This window comes from Bacillus rossius, chromosome 5 (genome assembly GCF_032445375.1).
Source record: "Bacillus rossius redtenbacheri isolate Brsri chromosome 5, Brsri_v3, whole genome shotgun sequence".
Classification (NCBI taxonomy): domain Eukaryota; kingdom Metazoa; phylum Arthropoda; class Insecta; order Phasmatodea; family Bacillidae; genus Bacillus; species Bacillus rossius.
Window position 1 is genome coordinate 9402499 of NC_086333.1, and position 24665 is coordinate 9427163.

General features: G+C 38.3%; 1 protein-coding gene across 2 annotated transcripts in view; it reads right to left on the reverse strand.

Annotated features, from left to right (window-relative positions):
* The window catches only part of LOC134531578 (pyruvate dehydrogenase phosphatase regulatory subunit, mitochondrial-like), a 520406-nt gene that overhangs the window by 57798 nt on the left and 437943 nt on the right, over window positions 1-24665 (reverse strand). For both annotated transcript variants that reach the window (XM_063367291.1, XM_063367292.1), the window contains one exon: window positions 23419-23567. In XM_063367291.1, coding sequence (XP_063223361.1) covers window positions 23419-23567 — 149 coding nt within the window. The remainder of the gene's footprint in view (window positions 1-23418; window positions 23568-24665) is intronic.

The following is a 24665-nucleotide window of genomic DNA, read 5'->3' on the forward strand; positions in this document are numbered from 1 at the left end:
CTGGTGTTACGCACAGTGTACATATAAAACCAAAGCATTCAATTCTTTGATACGAGCCTGAACTCCTTTGAGTCTACCTGACATGTTGGACCCTCCATCATACGCCTGTCCTCTCAACCAACTGAGATCCAGGCCTAGCATCTGTAGTTTTTCTACTATGAGTTTTGTTAACTCTTCACCTGTCGTGTCATGGGCTTCAACAAATCTTACAAACATCTCCTTAATCGTACATGACTCAGTATCAAGATACCGTATGCATATAGTAAGCTGTTCTACCGAGCTACTGTCTCGTGTCTCATCAGCAATCAAAGAAAAGTATTTGGACTTCTTTATTTCGTGAACAATACTCTCAACAATTACCTGACCACAACAATTGATTAAGTCATTTTGGATGGTTTTACTAATGAATGTTGCATTCTTTAGGGCTGTTTTTAAGTGAGATTCCAAATTTTCGTCTCCTGCATCCACACGGAATCGTAATAATGCTCTGAATTTACCTTCTCTCTTTTTTCCTTCTTCCAAGTCCATGTCTCCATCATCACGATGTCCACGAAGCGCAATATTTTCTCTACCACATAGAATTATTGTTTTTACAATCGGAATAAGCCGTCGTCTGTTTTCTGCCACTCTCTTCTTGGCCTCAGAGTCTAACAACACATCAATTTTTTGGGCAGGGTTTTCATGTTTTTTTTAACAAATTCAGTACCTTTGAAAAGAGCTGTTCAGTGGTATTCATTATTACTGTGCTCCTTAAAACTCTCAAGTGCATGTTTGTATTTGCAAAGAGGTTTCTTCACCAGCTTCCCTAAAGGTGATTTTCTTTTTACCCCTGCTTCTTGCGGGCCAAAAAGAACACACGCTCGGCGGTATACTCCTTCATCTTTTTTACTATAGGACAACCAAGGATAATCATGCAACCATTTCAAATTGAATTTCCTATTTTGGCCTGACTCAACACTTAGTGGGAAAACATATGATTCAGCTGGGGTCCAAGGTTTTGTAAACACAGTGTATAGTTCTTCAGAGGAAATGGTTTGACTTTGGCACACATAGTTGGCAATATCATGTAAATCTGTATAGAAAATGTGTGTACCTGAATTTGATGCAAACTCGTTGGACGTGCTAGGTTTAGGACTTGGAGGTCTTCGATCCACCGATGTTGATACGGCTGTAGAAGGTTCTTGTTCTTGTCCGACTTCGTTAACTGCTGCAGCTACACCATTCTGCTAGCTTGTAAACTTATCATTGTTAAGCAAAGATAGAGTTATTGTACAAGCCAGAAATTTATGCATTTTTTTTATTTTTTTTATTAATTTTATTTATTTTTAAATATTTTTTCCTGTAATTTTATGATATCAAAGAAAACATGTGGTGGTTTTCTCCGAGTACTTCTGATTAATCTGGTCAATATTATGATGGTTTTCTCCGTGTGCTCCTGATTATTCTTGTCAATATTTTGATGGTTTTTCCCGTGTTCTTGCAATCATTCCTGTGGTTTTTTCAAGTGTTTCTGACTATTCTGAGAAACCGCTCACTGCATGGATTTTTTTTGTCTAATGAGACGTCATTTTATTTGAAGTTACATTTAATTCGATAATTTCTGCTATTAAATCAAAACTTGAAATATTTTTATCAGGTGGAATTAAAAAATATCATTACTCAGTCAAATTAATATTACTCCATGAGACATCTGTGGAGCACCAACATACAAGACGAACTTCCTTTTCCTTGGAGTCTAGCGAAGCCATCCTTCTTTTGCGATCGATAGTGAGCATCCCGCATCCCGCATCCCGCATAAAAGAACTAAATATTATTTACCTGCAAGCAACATGTGGCGTCAACTGTTGTTGAAAAGCAGAACTACATGCATAAAGTACTTTTGCATGAGATATATTAATTCTCGCTAATGAAATATGAAAAAATTTCTATTTAAGTATTGGATCTAATTAAAAACACTCAATTGGTATCTGGCATTAGTCTCAGTAACTAATATGAATTCCGATTTGGGATCTGACGCTGTATCGAAAGAACATAGGTGTAAGTTTTGCAGTAAAGAGTTTATCTTGAGAAAGAATAAAAATCAACACGAGAAGAATGACTGTGTTAAAAATCCACTGCGCAATATGATAAGTTGTGTTCGATGTAGCAAGTCGTTTACGCGGAGAGAGAGCCTAAAAAGACATGGCAGAACTTGTAGCGCCAAGCCTGCGTACACGCTAGAGGACAACGATGAATCTACTAGCCTAAGGAAGAGTGATCTGCATTACGTCAATAATTTTCTTGGCTCTTCCGATCTCGACAAAGAACTTAAATTGAAGGAGGTTGATGATTTACGGAAGAATAAAGACAATGAAAGAATCCTTAACGTGAAAAGTGAGAATATATTCCAGCCGAATTCAAGTAGATCTTTCCTACTTTGTAAAAATGATGGACTCCTAAAAAGGGAAGCATGAAGACGATGACGACACTTCAACATCATCAACATCGAATTATTACGGTAAATTGGGTGAAGACGATTCCTTCTACGGTGATTGTTACAGTGACTCTGAGGCTGTTGACAAAGACATAGACTATGATGAAGCACCTAAAGCTGCCACGACCGAAGAATGTGGCGGCGTCCTGAGACCGAAACGGTGGAAACGACGTGATATATTAAATAAATCTGATTAAGCTTGTGATGATCACCGTCTCAAACATGAAAGTTATCCTGAGGTTGGTGGTAAAACGGAAGACACCAGAGATCATAATATTTATTATAAAGGTGCAAGGAAGATGGTGGTAGAAGAGAATGATTACACATCATAGAAAGATCTAAACATATTGGTTGACCGGCTAAGACTTCTACATGGTTCGCTTTGTGCAGGAAACTATTCGTGCATCAAAGAAATATCCTTCATACTCAAGGAACTGAGGTATGCTGGCTACATACAATAATGGTTTGTTTTACTTGCATTTGTATAATGAAATGGAATAAAATAAATAATTTAAATTATTAGAATTTAATGTTTTTATTTCTTGTATTCTGATTTCCAACTAAGACTTAGATCTCGTAACTTGTGCTTCCTTTTTGCCTTTTTTTTTTTTGTTGATGGAGCTTGCAAATGTGCTGCCTTTTCGATGATGGTGCTTCCAAATGTGCTGCCTTTTCGTAGTCGGTGCTTTCAAATGTGCTGCCTTTTCGTTGTCGGTGCTTCCAAATGTGCTGCCTTTTCGTAGTCGGTGCTTCCAAATGTGCTGCCTTTTCGTAGTCGGTGCTTCCAAATGTGCTGCCTTTTCGTTGTCGGTGCTTCCAAATGTGCTGCCTTTTCGTTGTCGGTGCTTCCAAATGTGCTGCCTTTTCGTAGTCGGTGCTTCCAAATGTGCTGCCTTTTTGATGACGGTGCTTCCAAATGTGCTGCCTTTTCGTAGTCGGTGCTTCCAAATGTGCTGCCATTTCGTTGTCGGTGCTTCCAAATGTGCTGCCTTTTCGTTGTCGGTGCTTCCAAATGTGCTGCCTTTTCGTAGTCGGTGCTTCCAAATGTGCTGCCTTTTCGTTGTCGGTGCTGTCAAATGTGCTGCCTTTTTGTAGTCGGTGCTTCCAAATGTGCTGCTTTTCGTTGTCGGTGCTGCCAAATGTGCTGCCTTTTCGTTGTCGGTGCCGCCAAATGTGCTGCCTTTTTTTTCGTTGTCGGTGCTTCCAAATGTGCTGCCTTTTCGTAGTCGGTGCTTCCAAATGTGCTGCCTTTTCGATGACGGTGCTTCCAAATGTGCTGCCTTATCGTAGTCGGTGCTTCCAAATGTGCTGCCATTTCGTTGTCGGTGCTTCCAAATGTGCTGCCTTTTCGTTGTCGGTGCTTCCAAATGTGCTGCCTTTTCGTAGTCGGTGCTTCCAAATGTGCTGCCTTTTCGTTATTGGTGCTGTCAAATGTGCTGCCTTTTTGTAGTCGGTGCTTCCAAATGTGCTGCTTTTCGTTGTCGGTGCTGCCAAATGTGCTGCCTTTTCGTTGTCGGTGCTTCCAAATGTGCTGCCTTTTCGTAGTCGGTGCTTCCAAATGTGCTGCCTTTTCGTTGTCGGTGCTGTCAAATGTGCTGCCTTTTTGTAGTCGGTGCTTCCAAATGTGCTGCTTTTCGTTGTCGGTGCTGCCAAATGTGCTGCCTTTTCGTTGTCGGTGCTTCCAAATGTGCTGCCTTTTCGTAGTTGGTGCTTCCTATTGTTTTTCCTTTTTTTAAGGTGCTTCCAAATGTGCTTCCTTTTTTGTTGATGGTGCTTCTATTTTTTTAATGTTGTTTTGACTCTAGTATTTTTTAGTAAATTGTTCTTGATTTGACTAGCGTATTATTCAAACCGGTTAATGTATATAAACGAGTCCTAGACAGCAGGACGCTCTGTTTGTTACTGCCGTCGACGGTGTACGGATCACCTAGTTTGTTTCTTCTGGTGCATAAGTCGTGTAATTGCCTGTTCTTGAGATTTCGATGGCATCTTCACTGACTTTAACGTCGTACTCGGTGGAGGATGTACTATCGACTACGGGAACCATGACGTCGGCGCCGACGATGTTGGAGCAGATCCTGTTGGCAACGCCTCTGACAACACTGGAGGAGACTTCGATATGTGCTGTTCCACCATCAGCTGAAGTTTCGTCAGCATTGAATACTTTAATTAATGAAGAGCGTACTTCGCATCAGTACAAATACTGTGGTGCATCATTTACTATCACCTCAAATGCTCGCAGACATGAAAGAAGCGGTTGTTCTAATAATGTTCAAAGAATACAATTTCAGTGCAATAAGTGCAATAAATTAATTTCACGTCTCGATGGCTTACATCGTTATTATAAAAAATGCTCCGAGACGTATAGTGAACATGGTTATTGATTTGACTCATGTGTTGTACCGGCTAATGAGACTATATAAGTGCTATGAACTTCAGTCCGTCTCTGACTGTGGTGATGGACGGATCGGATAGACATTTAAAGTCATGTAAAAGGCTTAGTCCGTACAATAAGAAGACTGTTTGAATCGAGGAATCCAAAAGGCTTTGGTTATTTGTCAGTTTTTTTTGTACTTGTAGTAGTGTATTGAATTTATGTAATAAAATTGTTTTAAGAGAACTTGTGGTGTTTTTATTTTCTCAAATCTAACACTTTTTTAGTATTTTTTTAAATTAAAGTTGTTTTGTATCGGCCAGGGATCGAACCAAGGACCTTAGTCGATCCAATCAATCATTATATGGATTACAAATTTATTTAATGAATTTTGGATTTTTTTCCCGCTTTTCTAGCTACATTATCACATGATTTCAAGATGGCGGCAGAATTTCAAGACGGCGGGGGGCACCTCCATAATAAATTATTACTGCACTGTAGCGAGTTAGGATAAAATTATCCAGATGGAAATGTACTCTATAATACAAGTACACACACACACATGATATGGCGTACTCCAGCAGGTTGTAGCTCCTGGTAACATGTACTGAACATAAAATGTCGGATCCATGATGGTCGACAAGGACAAAGTCAAATTTCAAGGACAAAGTCAAATTTCAAGGTCAAGGTCAAATTTCCAGGTCAAGGTCATATTTCAAGGTCAAGGTCAAATTTCAAGGTCAAGGTCAAATTTCTATGTGAAGGTCAAAGTTCAAGGTCAAGGTCAAATTTCAAGGTCAAGGTCAAAGGTGTGGTGATCAGATAATTATACTAACATAGTATCAGCACACTCTAGCGGACGAAAACAAGATGGTGATCTCCAGCGGACGAAGACAAGATGGCGGACATGACGTCATACCAGCTGCCGATATATATGCTTGAAAAAAAAGTGGTAGGAGTCAGTCTGCCTGCATCCACCATTGAGGAAGGAGCCTGTCGCCATTTTTAGTTTTTTTGCACTCACCGGGTTCGAACCGAGGACGGTGATCGATATAATCAATCAGAATTCGAATAAGTTAATTTTTTGATGAATTTTGGAATTTTTTTCATTAAAATCGGATAATAATTAAAGATTTTCAAGATGGTTTCCAAATTTCAAGATGGCAACTATAACGAAAATTGCAACATTAATAGGATCCAATATGGCAGAAAACACATCGCCGGAATGTTCGAGAACACAATGATGTCATCCAAAATGGCGGATACAAGATGGCCGTCCCATTACACTCATCCAAGATGGCCGCCGTGACATCAGAGATTGACGTGACGTCAGAGATGCGGCTCGGCTCCGGCTCCACCGCCTGCCGCCTGCGCCCGGAAATACTTTCCTATACTACTTAGGTGTTCATGCAACTGCATAGTTACTTGATTATATGTACACGAAGGGCCAATCAGGCTCATGACTGAGAAACATTAAAATATTAAAGTGAAATTATGAAATGCACTGTCACACAAAGTCATGAAATTTTCGCTGTATTGTTACCAAGCTCTTTGGGTGGCATAGAAAGCCATGTGTTTAAAGATTTGTGTTTTTATTGGTTCGTTGAACCACATGATTCCCTTTCTGCCACGCGGAGAAGGCAGCAATGATGCCCGTCACTCTGCTACTGAAGTAGCAGATAGGCGTGTTCTTTCGTGTTCCTTGTTGGAAGAATCATGCCGGTAGATTGCATAATCAGGAAGGGGAATGGGAAATTTATAAATCAGTTTTCCGAACCAAGTTATAACTGTAGTCAAATATATTTATATAAAATTGGATTTGGGTATGTATGACGTCAATAAACTTCGACACCGTTTGCCTGATCACCATGAAAGTTGGCACATCAAAGTGTTTTTTCATGGAGAAGGATTTTATGTTATCTATTTTTTATAAATCGCCGCTATATGGTACTGCAGCGCATTAACTTCTAAACCGTTCAACCGATAGGTAAACAGAAAATCATAGGTTATAGACATACAAACAGTAAGTATGTGTAATTTATCTATGTCCACCACACTGTCATGCGCTAGCCATTTTTACTTAACTCGCGGACAAAAAATCACATTGTGTTCAGCCCGGAAAACGCCGGGTACTGCAGCTAGTGTACTGTGATTATTATGGTACATAGTTTTTTAAATTATAATATACTATATGCAATTTTATACCACAAATTATCATATGTCATACATTATTTTAATGTTATAAAACTTTAAAAATAATAATTCACTGTGAGTGTAGTGCTACCTAACAGCAAACTTTGAAAACATTGGTGAGGTCTTCCAACATGGCTGATACTTGGTTGTCGACAATAGCGAGGCCTACCAGCAATATTTACATCAAAGATGGTAGTCTTGATGCTATACATCAGTGTCGATAACAGCAGGAGATCCTAGTGGTACTTTCCAGTGAACTGCGGAACTAAGATGGTAAGGGAAAGGGGAGGGTCGTATCTGGAAAGTAAGAGAGGCGATGATTATAATATAATATTTTCTATATGCTACTTATAGGGTGTGTCCACTTTGGCGTTCCATAAAATAGTGATGAATAATTCGTTTTCATTCGACCGCCAGTCTTAATTTACGAAGTCGAAACTAGGACCCAACACTACCGTTCGTTTACTTAAATTCAGTTCACTCACATATTGATACAAGCAATTGTGAAAGTAGGTTAAGGAAAAAGATCCAACACAAAACGTGCACAAAGAATTATTATTTTCAATGCGGATTTTTAAAAAATTAACTATTCCATTTTGGACCACAAAATCTGCTACCACCTTCTCTATTACTGGATAAAGTGAATAAAAGAATTAATAAATAGTAACTGTCTGGTGGTGATCTTAGCTAGACACATCCGCATGCGTATTTGCATATCTCCTCCACGCCATCTACACCTCCCTGTTTTCATAGGGAGTCACTTCAAGTGTTTCATTGAAATGAATTATACTAATTAATTTTTATGAGTACGCCAATTAACATAACCACCGCCAAGCTCTGGGGACGTGGGAAATATTTCCTAAACTTTATAAATGAAATGAAAATTTAGGTTGTATACATACCTAAGCATTTTTATAATGAAGAAATAGAAAGTCGATCAACACAGCACCTTAATAGAGAAGCAACACAAAACCACACCGATGCAACCACGAAACAACAAAACTAACAGCCCTCACCCAGGAAAAAACACACAATACCTTGCTGTCATTGAAAATGTATGAAAGAAAGGAACTCCTGGACTAAGTATGCATATATTATTAAATCAGTTATGTATCACAGAATAAAGACTCGTCCCTAGAGGATGCATGCAACAGTGCATTAAGTCATTGCCTGGCAGAAATAAAATTAAGACACCATTGAAATAAATAGCAAATATCCCTCTGAAGGAATTTCGCGTGATAAAAAAATAGTCATCTAATAACTTAATGAATTTAAAGACCTTATCCTCAAACTAAATTAGTATTAAAACGTTCCTGGCCGAAAAAAAATTTATAATAAGCTAACCAAGAAAAAAAAACTTAAATTCCTCTCTTTATACCTCTATAAGACATGGGAATAAAGTGTAAATGAAATTTCTGAGCCTGTCCCACTTGAGGAATTCCCGATGCAAATCAGACGAGAGACAGTATTCTATGGCGAGGAAGGAGAGAACAAGTGCTAGCAGGCTCTCAACAAGACATGCACACAACAGACAAACAACCGCCAATACTTGCGGAAACATTAGAAAATCGCAGGCTATTCCCTAAAAACTGCATAGAAAATATTTCTAAGCTAAGACTATGGAAAAGTGACCTTTAACTGTTTATGTAATCAGGAGTCGTATACAGTGGCGGATCTAGGATTTTGGTTTGGGAGGGGCTTGACCCAGCTGAGGCTAGGCTTTATCAAGGCAAACACTAAAACAATAGTGGACCCAGATGCTTTTGGAGGGGGCTTGAGCCCCTTAGCCCCCCCTCTGGATCCGCTACTGATCGTATATATTCCTCTATCAGAGTGATTAAGGTCACCCTATATTAAAATATTTCAACGAAGATATCCTCCCCCAACAAGGATTTTATTTCGAATTAATTTTCATTTTGCGAGAAGTCCAAAGCAACGTATTATTAAAATTTAAATGAAATCAGTGTTTAAAACTTATTTTTAATAAAACATGGCATTTTATTGATTAAAAAATTGGGTTTTAGTTTTTAAAAAAATATATTTCTCTTAGGATAAAAAGAAACAAAACGAGATATTTCGCATCGATAATAAATTTTTCTGCTCCCATGCCTATAATAAAAATATTATACAAAACAAAAAGAAAGTGGTTATTTAGATTTCAAGCATACAATGATTATTTATTATTATTATATAGTAACCAGTTTGAATTAAATGTTTTGTGCATAACTTTTGTGCTGGCAGCATAAGGAGTTACAAGGACTTGAATTTCACGCCGCGTCGTGATGTCACCTTACGTTCAGAGACTTCTCCTTTCCCCTTCCAAATGGCCATTGTTCTCCCCCTCCTTTATCTTAGCGGTTCCTACCCCTCCGCTCATGTGTCGTGCTCAGTCGTATGTCAATATTTTTCTCAGGATGTATCGTTCTTCTTCATGCAGCGGTGAACGAGTCAACATGTATTAAACGATAACATTTATTAAAGTTGAACCTTCGGGTGTATGTGGGCAGCACTAACGTAGATTTTTTTACAAACTGTTTCGGCTTGCCCTTTAAAATTATCTTTTGGAATTTCCGTTGGTATTTTCGTAATTTTTCAATGTTACCGAAGGTGAATTAAAAGCGAATGAAGCGTGTACTCTGTCAGGGCACAAGTCAGGTTTCACAAATTATCACATGAAAGCATGGGTCATTAATCTCGTGGACGTTCACCCAATTAAAGGGATTGATTTTTGTATGCTGAACACGTTTTGTTATGTTAATGCTGGAAGAGTAACAGTTTGTAATTAATGGTCTTTGGAAGCAAAACGTTCAATGGCAGTTGGTTGTATTTGCAGCAATTAGTTTGACGGTGTATCATTGTTCTTTATTTGCGTTTGACATGTATGTCGTGCGAATGTCTTCACTTTTAGGCCTCGGGCACACTGGATGCGTATTCGTACGAAATTCAGCCGTCCGAATACGCACGACTACGTACGAACGATCTCAACTGTTGAAAGACAATGAACGCTCTCACACTGCGTACAAGTTAGTCGTGCGTATACGTACGTGTACATCAGACGTCCGACACGATCCCATCTTGTTGGGATTTGAACGTACGACTAGGAAACATGGATGTTGAAATATTTATTAATATGATACATGAAAGAACTTGTTTATGGGATCAAAGCGATTGTAATTATAATTTACGTGATTACCAACGCACTGCATGGAAAGAAGTGGCAGAGCAACTGAAAATACCAGGTAAGTTAACATTACAACATGTACACATAGTGAAACAGTTTCATATGGTGAATACAATATTAGTGAGTTCTGTCGCGAGAAAAATATGTTTTTAAAGTGTCTCTGATTGCATGAGCTCGTACTGCACTTCGGTTTTCACCTAAAGTAGCGAACCTTCTGTTTGCGCCAACAATGTTCGTGGTTACTGCTTGTTGTGTCACCTCTGTAACACCTTCTTTATCAATTATAATATTATGAAGCAAACACGCACACTTCACTATATCATCTGCTCGGTCGGGTTTGACCTCAATCGTTTTCAACAATAACCGCCACTTCCCGCATAGTATACCAAAAGCACATTCCACGACTTGTCTTGCTCGAGTGAGGCGTTGATTGAAAATCTCTTCTTCAGGGCCCAAGTTCCTTTGTGGATAAGGACGCATGAGGTATGTCTTCAAAGGGTATGCCTCATCACCTACTAAGAAGTGAGGCAAGACTATATCACTATCTGGTAACTGTTTCTCAACTGTGACATTAAGCGCTCCGTTATCCAATTGCCTTGAGAGATTGGAATTTGAAAAAATACCCCCATTACTCTCCTTGCCGTAAGCCCCAACATCTATAGCAATAAACTTGTAGTTCGCATCGACAACAGCTTGCAGTACAATGGAAAAGTACTGCTTGTAGTTACGTTACATACTACCTGAACATGCGGGTGCTTTAATTCGTATGTGTTTTCCGTCGAGACTCCCGCAACAATTAGGAAACCGCCATTTTGTCCAAAAATCATTAATGATAGATGTTACATCTCTTCCCGATGGAAACTGCATATGCATGTCGTGAAGACTGTCCCAAAGCACTTTGCATGTCTCATGTACAATGTTACCAACAGTGTTGTTGGAAATTCGGAATGAATATCCAAGTGTCTTGAATGATGAGCCAGTTGCTAGGTACCTGAAACAAAATTCCTCATTTGTTTCAGTTGAAGAGCTCAAAAAGAAGTGGAGAGGAATGAGGGATACATTTGGGCGAGAGCTGAAGAAAGTGACAACGACAAAGTCCGGTCAAGAAGCCAACTCAGACCATTTAAGTAAGTGGCCATATTTTAAGATGCTACTGTTCCTGAAACCCACAATGTCTCGAAGAGATTTAAAAGGTAACATTCCACCAACTCTTGACGACGCAGATAGCGAGGGCGACAGTGCAAATACAGGTACGTTGGCAAAATCTCCAGATTCACCTGTGGCAAGCAATAGCAATATGTCACCTTCATCACTGACTACAGTCAAAACCCCTAACAAATCATTTAAACTACCATTGAAAAAACATAAAAAAGGAATAGGGCAGATGAAATCGACGAAAAACTTTTGCAGATTGAAGAAAAGAAACTTCATTGTTTTCAAGAAACCTTAAACGATTCCGATTCGCAATTTCTAATGAGTCTTGCACCTTATCTAAAAGAATTACCAAAACATCGTAAATTAATTGCGCGAGCAAAGTTACAACAGGTTTTAATTGACGAACAAAACTTGCTTTTATCCAAAGCCAAGCCATCTGATTATTCGTCCGATTGTAGTGTGCATGTATCAACAGTTTCAAGTGATCAATCTAGTGATTCGTTGCAGTGCAGCGTGCAACAGTTTTCGCCTGCAATGCGTATTGACAATCGTAGCGACGTGTCTACATTAATAAGTGTGGAACAATCAAGCATTTTGCAACAGGACGTACAAGAAGAATATGTGCAACAAACCGCTACACCGCAAGAGCAGTTGTCATCAGGCGGAGTTATGTCACTCACGGATTTTATTCTTCATTATAACCCGCAGAAATGAATGTGTCTTGTATGTGCTCACAGTTAGAAAGTTACGTTTTCACGTACACAAATAGCCAGCCGACAAAAGCCCACTCAATTGTTGTAGTGTATTATTATTATGTAAAATGTTGATTAAAATATGTATAATATAATTAATTAATTATATATATACTCTTATTCACTCACCTCAGTGTTACCACTAATCGTTCTTCAGGTGTTATGGTCTTGCGAAAGTTGTTGTATTTTGTCAATGCAGGTCTCACTTTACTTAACATATATTCAAATGTCTCTTGTGTCATACGTAAATATCCATAGAACCGATTAGGATCACTTTTTAAATCGTCCCAGATGTGATGAAATTCACCCAATTCTTCTCTTTTCATGTGTATTACATTCACCCACTCTTTTCTTTGGCGGTGCCGACGTATTCTACGTCTCACAAGATAATTATCTAACAGCAATATGTTACTCATGTTTCCTGCCTTCCTACAGCTACAAACTATGCACGTTCGTGTCGTACAAAACCGCAATCAGTGTGCGCGCTCTTTAACGCACGATATGTGTCGTACGTATACGGACGACGTTCATACGCATCCAGTGTGCGCGAAGCCTTACTGTGTCAGTAGGCTTGTATAACCAGCACATTTCGTGGCCTTTTGAAATAATTTGAAGACTATAAATTTTGGTATAGTATGAGATGATATGTGTCATTATGTTCCAGTACTGTTATTGGTTAAGAGAATTATCTATGGCCGTTCAAGGATCATCTTGTTAATTAGGTAGATTGTATTCTGGCTTGTACTAGAACTGTATCTTTGTTCAACAATGAGAAGTTCACAAGCTAGCAGAATATATTTATGTATTTTTGTATTTTTTTTACATTTTAAATTTTTTATTATTTATAAAAAAAAATTTTCCTGTAATTTTATGATATCAAAGAAAACGTGTGGTGGTTTTCTCCGTGTGCTCCCGATTATTCTTGTTATTATGTTTGCTCATGAATATTCTTTTTAATATGTGTATGTTTTTTTCCGTGTGCTCCCAATTATTCTTGTCATTACGTTTTCTCCGTGTGCTCCTGGTTATTCCTGGCTAGACATCTAATGATTTTCTCCGAGTGCTGCTGATTATTTGTGTGAAATCCATCTCTGCATGAAGGATATTTCATTTTATTCAGAGTTACATTTAATTAGTGAATTTCTGCTAATAAATTGACACTTGTAATAATTTTACCATGTGGAATTAAAGAAATAAACAACCATTACTCAGTCAAATAATATGCCATGAGACATCAGCGAAGCATTAACATGTAAGACGAACTTCCTTCTCCTTGGTGTCTAGCGAAGCCCTCCTTCTTTTGCGATCGTTAGTGAGCATCCCGCATCCCACATAAAATAACTAATTAATATTTACCTGCAAGCAACACGTGGCTACATCTGTTGATGACAGCCAGAACTACTTGCATCAATTTGCTTTGCATTAGATAACCTAACTCTCACCACTGAGTGGTGCTATTGTAATCTGTTAGAGTCATGTAGTCTCGTAGCCATGTATCCTCGTGTCCTGGAAGCTTTGTAGTCCTGTAGCCTCGCAGTTTCGTAACCTTGTGTTCTGGAAGCTTCGTAAACATGATGCATTGGAACCTCGTAGACTTGAAGCTACGTAAGAAAGCAGCCATGTAATATTATAACATAATGCTGATGGAGCAGTTGGAGCAAAAGAGAAAATTCCGACGAAGACAGATGCGATAATTGGAGCATTTGGAGCCGTTTGGAGCTGTGTTAACCATTTGGAGCATTTGGAGCTGTTGGAGCCATTTGGAGGCCGTTTGGAGCATTTGGAACCTTTTGGTGCTGTTGGAGCCATTTGGAGCATTTGGAGCCTTTGGAGCATTTGGAGCTGTTGGAGCCATTTGGAGCCTTTTGGAGCTGTCAAGCATTTGGAGGCCGTTTGGAGCATTTGGAGCCATTTGGAGCTGTGTTAAGCATTTGGAGGCTGTTGGAGCTGTTGGAGCCATTTGGAGGCCGTTTGGAGCATTTGGAGCCTTTTGGAGCCTTTTGGAGCTGTCAAGCATTTGGAGGCCGTTTGGAGCATTTGGAGCCGTTTGGAGCTGTGTTAAGCATTTGGAGGCTGTTGGAGCTGTTGGAGCCATTTGGAGGCCGTTTGGAGCATTTGGAGCCATTTGGAGCTGTGTGTTAAGCATTTGGAGGATGTTGGAGCTAAGAAGTAGTCAAGTACTCGTGTAGACTTGTAGTCCTGTATTCTCGCAGTCACGTAAACTCGTTTTCTAGATGCTTCGTAGCTCTGTAGCCTCGCAGTCTCGTAAGCTTGAATACCTGTAGTCACGTAGTCTCGTTACCTCTTTGCTTGTAGTCGCGTAGTCATGATGTCTTGGAGCCTCGTATACTTGTAGCTACGTAGTCAAGTAGCCTCGTTGAATTGTAGCTACGTAAACATGCAGTCATGTAATCTTATAACATAATGCTGCTGAAGTAGTTGGAGCTTTGTACACTTGAAGGTAGTTGGAGGAGTCTTGTACACTCGTAGAAATGTAGTCTCATAGTCTCTTAGAGTCGTAGCATTCTAACCAAATATCATTGGAGCTGATGATCCAAAAGGCCGTTGGAGCCAATGACTGTTGGAGGCAATGACTGTTGGAGCCAATGACTGTTGGAGCCAATGACTGTTGGAGTCGATGGCTAATGGAAATATAAACTGTTGGATTCATAGACTGTTGGAGAGATTATATCCTAACTTATCATTGACGATCGCATCCTACCAAGTTAAATGAACGAGAGAATGTGCCTCCTTTTCGTTAAATGAGCTTTCGTTTGATAGAATTTCCGTCCAAACGTGCTTCGTTTTCATTAAATGCTTGTCCTGCGCGAACGAAGCGTAGTCATTATGTGTACATTGCATATATATTGCGTACATTGCGTACATTGCGTGTACTTTGCGTAAATTGCGTGTACTTTGCGTGCTCGTTCCGTTTCCTGTGTGTACTGTGTGTACGTTCCGTTTTCTGTGTGTACGTTCCGTTTCCTGTGTGTACTGTCTGTACGTTCCGTTTTCTGTGTATACTGTGTGTACGTTCCGTTTCCTGTGTGTACTGTGTGTACGTTCCGTTTCCTGTGTGTGTACTGTGTGATCATTACATTTATTGCACGTAAATTGCATGTATTGTGCGTACATTGTGTACATTACGTGTTGGAGCTGATGGAGCTGTTGGAGCACTTGAAGCTAATGGTCAATTGAAGCATAGGAGCAAAATGTAGATGGATCTGATGACGTGAATTGTAGCTCTTGGAGCCTGGCGTATATTGGAGAGATAAAAATTTTTTTTCGATCAAATGATCCTCTTTTTTTAATTTTGTAGATTTGACTCTAGTATTATTGTACATGGTTCTTGATTTGACTAGCGTATTATTCCAACGACTAGCGTATTATTCCAACCGGTTCATGTATATAAACGAGTCCTAGACAGCAGGAAGCTCAGTTTGTTACTGTCGTCGACGGTGTACGGATCACCTAGTTTGTTTCTTCTGGTGCATAAGTCGTGTCAATTAGCTGATCTTGAGACCTCGATGGCATCTTTACCGACTTTAACGTCGAACTCGATGGAGGATGTACCATCGACTACGGGAACCATGACGTCAGCGCCGACGATGTTGGAGCAGATCCCGTTGGCAACGCCTCTGACAACACTGGAGGAGACTTCGATATGTGCTGTTCCGCCATCAGAAGATAGCTTAATGACTACTGAGCTGGATGTGCAGGAAACCACGACGATCGACGATACGACCTCGATGGAGACTTCAATGGATGCTGATTTGACAACTAGCGAACATCGGTGCTGTTACTGCGACAAGATTTTCTCAAACAACAGCAATGCCCGGCGACACGAGAGGAGCGAATGTGCCAAGAACCTATATCGTAAAATGTTTGTTTGTGAGAAATGTCATAAGCAGTTTGCCAGAAAAGATAATATGAAAACGCACATGAAGGCATGCAAAGGTCCTGCTGTGCGGCAGAAAGTAAAGGTTTCGGCGCAACAACGATGCATCGATGTGCATAAGAGAATGCCTGGAAATGGTACTACTGTTGCAACGTCTGTATCTGGATCGGGTCTGAAAGGATCGTCTTCATCACTACGGTATCCTTGCAGCTACTGTGATACGTCGTTCGCATTTTCCCATGATGCACGAAGACATGAGCGGAGCAAATGCACGAAGAATCCTTCTCGCATGAAGTTTCGATGTGATGAGTGCCTTAAATGGTTTACTCGAATTGACAGTTTGCGACATCATGCGAAAAAATGTAAAGGTGGAGTCTGTGCTCCTACTGCTGAACTACCTGCCGACATTTCGGCTCCTCGCTTTAGATTGGAGACACAAAAGCGTACAACCAAAAAAACAGATGCCCAGCAACCGATTGTTATGACGTCTGAACATGGAACTAAACCTAAGACTGTGTTCGGAGCATTACAAGTGAACGATAATGGCTTCTACTTGGCGCAGTCTGCATTTCGTGGAACTTTGAAAGACTACTATTATCTAAATACGTTCGGTGAGTCGAAGGACATTTGTAATTTTCTTGACGATATCAGACAGAAGATAATCAATCAGCTTACTGATGATGTAGCAACAAACGGACCTTTGAAATATAACTTGTGGTTGGACTGTATATATGGAAAGCCATATCCGTTCGATGACAAAATGAAGAAGTGTGCATTCAAGACATCGGCTGCAGTAATTTACAGTTCTAACGATGTGAAGCAAACTGTTAAAAACGGTATCCAGAAACTCTGTCAAGAAGAGGTGGACTATGTCTGTAAAGGTTCTGGCTGGACTCTGTCTAGTATAAACCGATTGGAGCTAAGAATTTGTCATTTTACACCGCTGCGGAACTAAATGATTATAAGATTGCTGGCTTTCGTAAGTGATCCTGTAGTAGAATAGAAATTATGTAATAAATATTATGTTTGTAAAAGAACTTGCGGTGTTTAATTCCTCGAACATTACACTTTAGTGGTGCTTTTTTAAAATATTAAAGTTGTTTTGTATCGGGCTGGGATCGTACCAAGGACCTTAGTCGATCTAATTAATCAGTTTATTGATCGGAAATTTATTTAATGATTTCTGAACTTTTTCCCGGATCTCTAGCATTAAAATTACGCATTTCCAATATGGTGGTCTTGATGTCTGATAGGATGGTGGTCGTAGAGGATTTAGAGTCTCTTTACGAATGTTGAACATGGTTAATTGAAATTATTATTTTTTTTTCATAAAAATAAATGTTTTGCATCGATCGAGGATCGAACCAAGGACTGGAGCGGATCGAATCGATATGTAAGTTAATGAGTGATTTATTTAATGAATTTAGAAATTTTTCCCGAATTTCTAGCTAAATAATTACGGATTTTCAATATGGCGTCCAAATTTCAAGATGGCGGGCACCTTAGTAATAAATGATTACTGCACTCTAGCGGATAAGAACTAAACTAACATGGCGTCAGCGCACTCTCGCCGACGAAAACAAGATGGTGGTCTCCAGCAACGAAGACAAGATGGCGGACATGACGTCATACTAGGTGACGATATATCTGCTTTAAGAAAAGTGGTGGGAGTCAGTCTGTCTGCAGCCACCATTAAGGAAGGAGCCTGTCGCCATTTTTAATTTTTTTTTTGTCCTCACCGGGTTCGAACCGAGGACTCCGAACTCCGTGTCGTTAATGTTTGTTTTTTATAAATGTTTTATTAAAATTTTATTATTTAATTTTTTTTATAATTTTTAAAAAATATTTTATTAAAATCGGATAATAAATAAAAAAGTTAAAGATGGCGGCCGTAACGAAAAATGCATCGGTGACGACATAATCCAAGATGGCGGTCATGGTATCCTTATTCCTAGAAATGGCTTATAAGCGACTATCTCTTAGGAGTTTTAAGCCAGTTTTAGGAATTAGGGTTCTTTCTAGGACAAAACGACTTTTGAGGATTTTCGAAATCCTGATTTTCGAATTGAGGAATTTTTTGCGAATTTTTGGCGGAACTTTTTTCCACAGAAATGGAAATTTTGGCGATTTTTGAGGAATTTTGGGCAAATTTTGCCCAATTTTGGAGGATTTTGGCGATTTTTGAGGATCAAATTCAAGGTCAAGGTCAAAGGTCAAGGTCACAACCATCCAAGATGGCCGCCGTGACATCACAATACAAAATGGCGGACACCGGCTCCGGCTCCACACCCAGAACCCGTGTTTCCGGATGCCCATTTACATACTACTAAATTAGCTTTTTATATCTTGTAAAAATTACATTATAAATTTTTTTTTTATTTTTTTTGTTAATTTATTAAATCAGCTTAATTCGCATCATTAAAAAGATCGAACACAGGACGGTAATCAAAAGAGTTAATCGTTAATTAAACAAGCGATTTGTTTTATGAATTTTGGAATTTTTTCCAGATTTCTAGCGAAATTATTAAGAATTTCCAAGATCGAGGCCAGGCATCGTAGCTTACTGTTGGTTGGTAGATGAGAAACTAAAGCTGCTTTTAGGATTTTTTTTCATTGTGTTAAATAAAATTATTCATTTTTACGTAAAATTATTTTTTTTTTCGTTCGTCAAGGATCGAACTAAAGACATGAATCGATCGAATCAATCGGAAGTTGGTAGATGAGGAATTTATACTTATTTTAGGTTATAGTTACCATATTTTATTGAATGACCTGAAATTACAATTTTCGCATCGAACAAGGATCAAACCAAGGAAAGAACTCGATCAAATTAATAATTTTTAATAAGCTATTTTTTGATTAATTTTAGAACTATTTCCTAATTTCTAGTTAAATAATTACAGATTTTCAAATAATGGGGATTCCAAGTTGGCAGATGTGGACTAATCCAAATCCAATATGGCCGACGAGGTCCTGATCATAATCAACGAGTAGCGGCTACGCCCGAACATGTCCGATTCCTCATGATTGACAAGCCAACAAGCTAACAATCCATTAAGCCGTAGTCCTATAAGAAATACATTGTCCAAGACTTTTGTATTTCCATCTACTCTCTTGCGTCGCGCTAACAGGCACAACATTTATATTATCATTAAACGGAAAATACCCCTGGGCTTCCATCGATGGCAGAATCGTAGATAGGCACTGGTACTTTAGCTATTGCAGCGACTTGGACCTTTTGGTTCTTCCAGAAAATTGAGTAGAACGCACGTTTTCCATCAGTTGGACAGGCCTGCCATAGTGCATCTTACGGTAGAAGGAAATAACTAGCCATGCTGCGATTGTCGCCCACTCGCTTCGTCATAATGCTTAAACACTTCTTTCTTGACGAATTGCAGTCTACTAGGAAGTTTTATAAAAGCCAAAACATTAATACTTTTAGTTCAGTCGTGTTTAATGTCTTGAACAGATATGCAAAAAACATAGAAATTTAGGACTCGTAAACTCGGTGATAAATAATCTGCTATTTGAACTACACATTCCACGCTACAGATTCTGAGGAACACGAACCAAACTTGCAAAATGACTAGCTAGAGGCGTCGTGGGCATCAATTCTCTTGAGAAGTGCAAGCAGCACGATATGGCGTATTCCCTCAGCAAGAACCTGGAATATAGGCACCAAGCTGACAATATACTGGCACAGGACACCGAACTTACAAGTAAATCACCAGACGCAGTACGAGGAGAAAAAATCGCGGCATGGAGCTTATCCAAGATGATGAAGGCCAAGACTAAATTAGGAATGGGTGTTAGCCTAGCGGGACCTGCAAGACCAAGGCTAATTCGTGCAGGACTGGTACAGGCGTGCAAAAAGCCAAATAAAAAAGGCACTCTCACAAGAAGGTTACTAGCAGATTTCTACCGCTGTTTTTGCCAGCTTTGGGCATCGTAATCGGTGCTATGAGTGGTATAGTGCAGGCAGGCAACACTTCGAAGAACGAGCGCTAACAGTTTGAGGAAGCACGAAGACACATAGCCAGCATGGAAGCTATCGCCATGGGAAAAAAAACTGCGCAGGACTTTACTTACAACATAACAAATTAGGTTGAGGCATGAGAAAAAAAGTGAAAAAATCCTAAGTTCTATGGTGAAACGTCCGATCACCAATATAGATTTAATTAGGTACGCTCGAAAACAAAAAATATGCATTTTCACGTACTGTTTACGAGATACGATTTTCTTAGTAAATCAAAGACTCGTGCGTGGTGAATTATTAATTTAGATGCGTCGACAGTCTGTCGCACGCACTAGGTAGCATATATAAAGTCTGGTAAAATGACCGAGTACTGCAACAGTATCGGTAATTGAGACCTCCACCAGAACTACAACAGTACCTGCGTGGGACTATGCTGTGCCACAATTATTAAAAACAACCGTTGCCTAACCAAAAAAGCGGCGGTTACTTGGGCCTCCACTTTATTCTTAAAAATATACTATTTTCTTCATAAAAAAACATTTAAAGACTACAGTTCAGAGTTACTGTCAGTTTATTTTACGCTTCTGGATTTGGATGGTGAATGGTGTATTCGAGACGCAAACTTTAAAACATATAATGCCATACCAAATATTGAATAAGATAACTGCAAGATCTGCATTCTGACAAGTTATGGGACCGCTCTCGATGCACAGTTATCTGTTGGCTCTTACGAAATTAACGATATTGCAAATTATATCAAAGAAACGTTACCACCAGATATAGACTTTCAACTATGTAGAAAGCCAAACCACTAAAGAAGCATTTTACAATTAATTAAAAATGTGACTTTACGAAACCTAGCACCCTAGTTACAAAGCTAGAAATTGAAACAAATATGTATAATGCATGAATAACTATGAATCTTTGCGAGCAGTAAACAAATTTCCCTTTTATGTCATAAGAATAAACTGCAGTTTGGCAAGTGGAACGTATCTCAACGGAAGACTAAAAAAACATGCTACGCGAGTTTTCGCCAGTGGTTCCACTATGATTTAAACCAATTGAAGTGCCACAAAGTATTATATAATGTTCAAGTAAGCATGAAATGTACACACGAAATCGTATTTAGAATCGTTGATAAACTGTTGTAGACAGTTTATTTTCTACAGAAGATTCAAAATTCAAGAATTTTGACGGACTGGTTTATGATTATGCATTCATCAGGACCAAAACGTATCTTATGTGTCTATATATTTGTGCACATTTTGTGCGAGGCATCATGAAATATATCATTATCCTTTCAACGAAACCAATAATTCTAAACTGTATGCTGTATGTAGTTAATAACTGTCATGTGAAAATGCTCTCACGTTGCATTCCAAGGGTATGCAAAGGTGACGCTTCGCACTCCATAAAGACTGTAATAATCGATAAAAATTAAAGACTTTAGTACTTTCTTTGTTTTTGTTCTTATAGTAAAGTTTAAACTATTCATTTTTTTTAAATTGTGTTTTTTTTTCCTGTTACATCTATGGTAAAATATAGGTTATATATAATTAAATAAGTAATTTAACATAAAATTATATATTTTGCCTTCACCAAGGATTGAACCAACTATAGGAATCGATATAATCAATCAGTAAATTAATGAGTGTTTTTTTACGATTTTTGGAGGTGTTCCGAATTTTTAGTTAAATAATAAAATATTTTAATATGGCGGCCCAGATGGACGACAATATGGTGGATGCCACGTAAATAAATAATATTGCACACTAGTGGGTAAAAATTAAAACCAACATGATGGCAGCGCACTAAAGCAGATGATGTGTTTACTATGCAACAATAGCGCTCATAGTAACAAGTATTTAAAACAAGATTGCGGCCGTGCCCTCTAGCAGACGATGCCTGCACTACATGGCACTAGTGCTCCTAGTAGCAAGTACTGAACATGCCTTCTACCAGTTCATTCTATCATTCCTTCAATTAAAAAAAATTGCATGTCTGAATACCTATGTAAGTTATTTTATGTACATAGCTTATTTCATTCTCAACCAGGTAAATGTCTCGATGGACGAGTGGTTCAATGCGTATGTTTCCCAACCTAGTGGTTCAAGCTGTCATGGTTGGAATTACTTCACTTCCAATGTATTTTGTATACAAATTTTAATTCAATATGTCTATAAGGGTCAAAACAACACTGTTAGGTAATGGAACATCGACATTACTTGCCTGAGAAAGAGCGATACTCGCACACATTAGGAACAAACAGGAGAAACAAAGATGGCAGACCTTACATCCAAGAGAGCAACCTCCAGCAAAAAAAAAAAAAAAAAAAAACACGGGGCTGTGAAATCATCCAAGATGGGACCTCCAGCAGACCTAAACAAGATGGCAGCTGTGATGTCAGAATCCAAGATGGCAACCTCCAGCAGACATAATATGGCGGCCGTGATGTCAGAATCAAAGATGGCGAAAGGTTTAACCATAACAAAAATTGCAACATAATTGTATGGGATACTCGATTTTACGATGGCGGATATGACATCATCAAAAAATAACTCCAGGGTCAAGGTCCATGTCAAAGGTTAATACATCCAAAATGGCCGTCGTGTTGTCACAACTCAAGATGGCAGCCGACAATCCCAATTCTCGCACTGTAACTAGCCGCTGGTCTGGCTATTATATAGGACTTACGGGATACCTTTGTTTCCAAAATATTCCAAACTAGTTCAAAAGTAATGAGTAGCAACCATCCAAGCATGCCTACTTCAATATTTAAGAAATATGTAATTATTTCGCATTGAAGCCATTGTAAAAGTTCTTTTTTTTTCCTTATTTCTGGATTGAGTTTATTTACGTCAGTTTGTTTATGCAAATACTTTCGACTATGCTTTACGAAGCATTTACATATATAGCACTCCCATAAGAATATTTGTTTACCACTCTGCTGTAGCTAACAAAACTCGGATGAAATTGGCCAAACCCAGTGCACTGCTACTAACTTAAAAAAGCTCAAAATAAAACAATAGGAATAACAATATGGAAAAACCAATTTAGTGGATAAAAATATTTAAATTATTTTCTGTTAAGAGAATTGCTTCAAATAGAGGTTATAAGTTCTATATTTGTTTGTATGATGACATTCGAAAGGTCACATCTATTAAAAGAAGACGATAGATACAGAGACAAAAAAAAACAGAAAATAAAAACATAATTTCCTTGTGCGGATATTTGAAAGTTCCGTAATGTTTCTTAAGCACACATAGTTGGGAATATGGGCTGACTTAATTTATACATTTTGGCTTTACCCTAGTTAAGCTATGATTAATTCTAGATCTTAAGAAACTTATTAAAGAAATTCGAGTGAAAACTGAACTTCAAAAAAATTCAGATTGAACAGTTGAAACACAGCCTACCTGTTGTCGCTCTGACGCACCAACATGCAATCGTTCTCATAGCCTCCACGCTCGTTTTGCATTCCCGTGTGAACGATGCCGCCCACAGCAATGTTTACATCGTTGGAGCACAGCTGCTGCAGGTAGTCCACCACCTCGGTGCCACTCGACTGTGAACAGAAGTGGTCCACTCAATTCACTATACAACATCCACCATCCAGTCACTTCAATTTCCTCCAGTCCATCTATACTATACTACCATGTTGTGAAAACAGTGTTTGTGGGGAGAATACAAAATAAATTATCTAAAATATGCATGATGAGTTACACAATTAAAATTACAAATTAAACTTTTCTATTTTAGTTATATAAGGCACAAATCGTTATTTAACCTCCAACACAAATAATTAGCACTGTAGGTACATACAACTCACGAAAACGACAAAGCAAGAATATGACAAGAAAAACTTGAAACAACATTGAATTAAAAACAGCTATTAGTATGTAATGCACAGAAACCAATATTTATTCATGGGAAAAAATTAAAACAAGAACCACCACTAACATCAACACCACAAGCAGCAATTTACTTAAAATAAAAACGCAATTTACTTAAAATAAAAACGGACAACATTTTCAATTCATTAAGAAACCTATTAAATAAGTGTTTTTTCCAGAAAAGTTAATATTCATACCAATTTTAATCATTAAATCTAAACAGTTAAAATGATTCTCCTACCTTTAAGTATGATAAAATAAACCACATCTACAAAATAGATATAACGGGGGGAAAGATAAAAATTACGGTCACAAAACTAAAATTTACAAGTAAACCTAATACTATATCTAGAGATAAATACTGTTACGAGTAGAAAAAGAGTCAAGAATAAAATTGTCCAGTTAATTAAATACAGTTTAAATTCACAGGTCGACAAAAATTATGTTTTAGAAATTTGATTTCATGAAAGTGGCTTATCTGTATATTTTTTGGTGTGCTGAAACCGAAAATGAAGTCCGTTTTTCTCCATCACGTACAGTTTTTTTGAAAACCATATAACATAATAGCAGGTGTGTAGTATGCACGCATACATACATGAATAAATTACACTTGTAACAAATTGTGTTTGTTTATAATTACAATTAATTTAATTAATAAATTTTATTATAAATAGGTAAATAAATAATTAAAAAATAAATACATAAATAAACTTAAATAAAAAATAAAATTATGTATTTAGCAGACTTGCAAAGCGTACTGAATGTTTTTC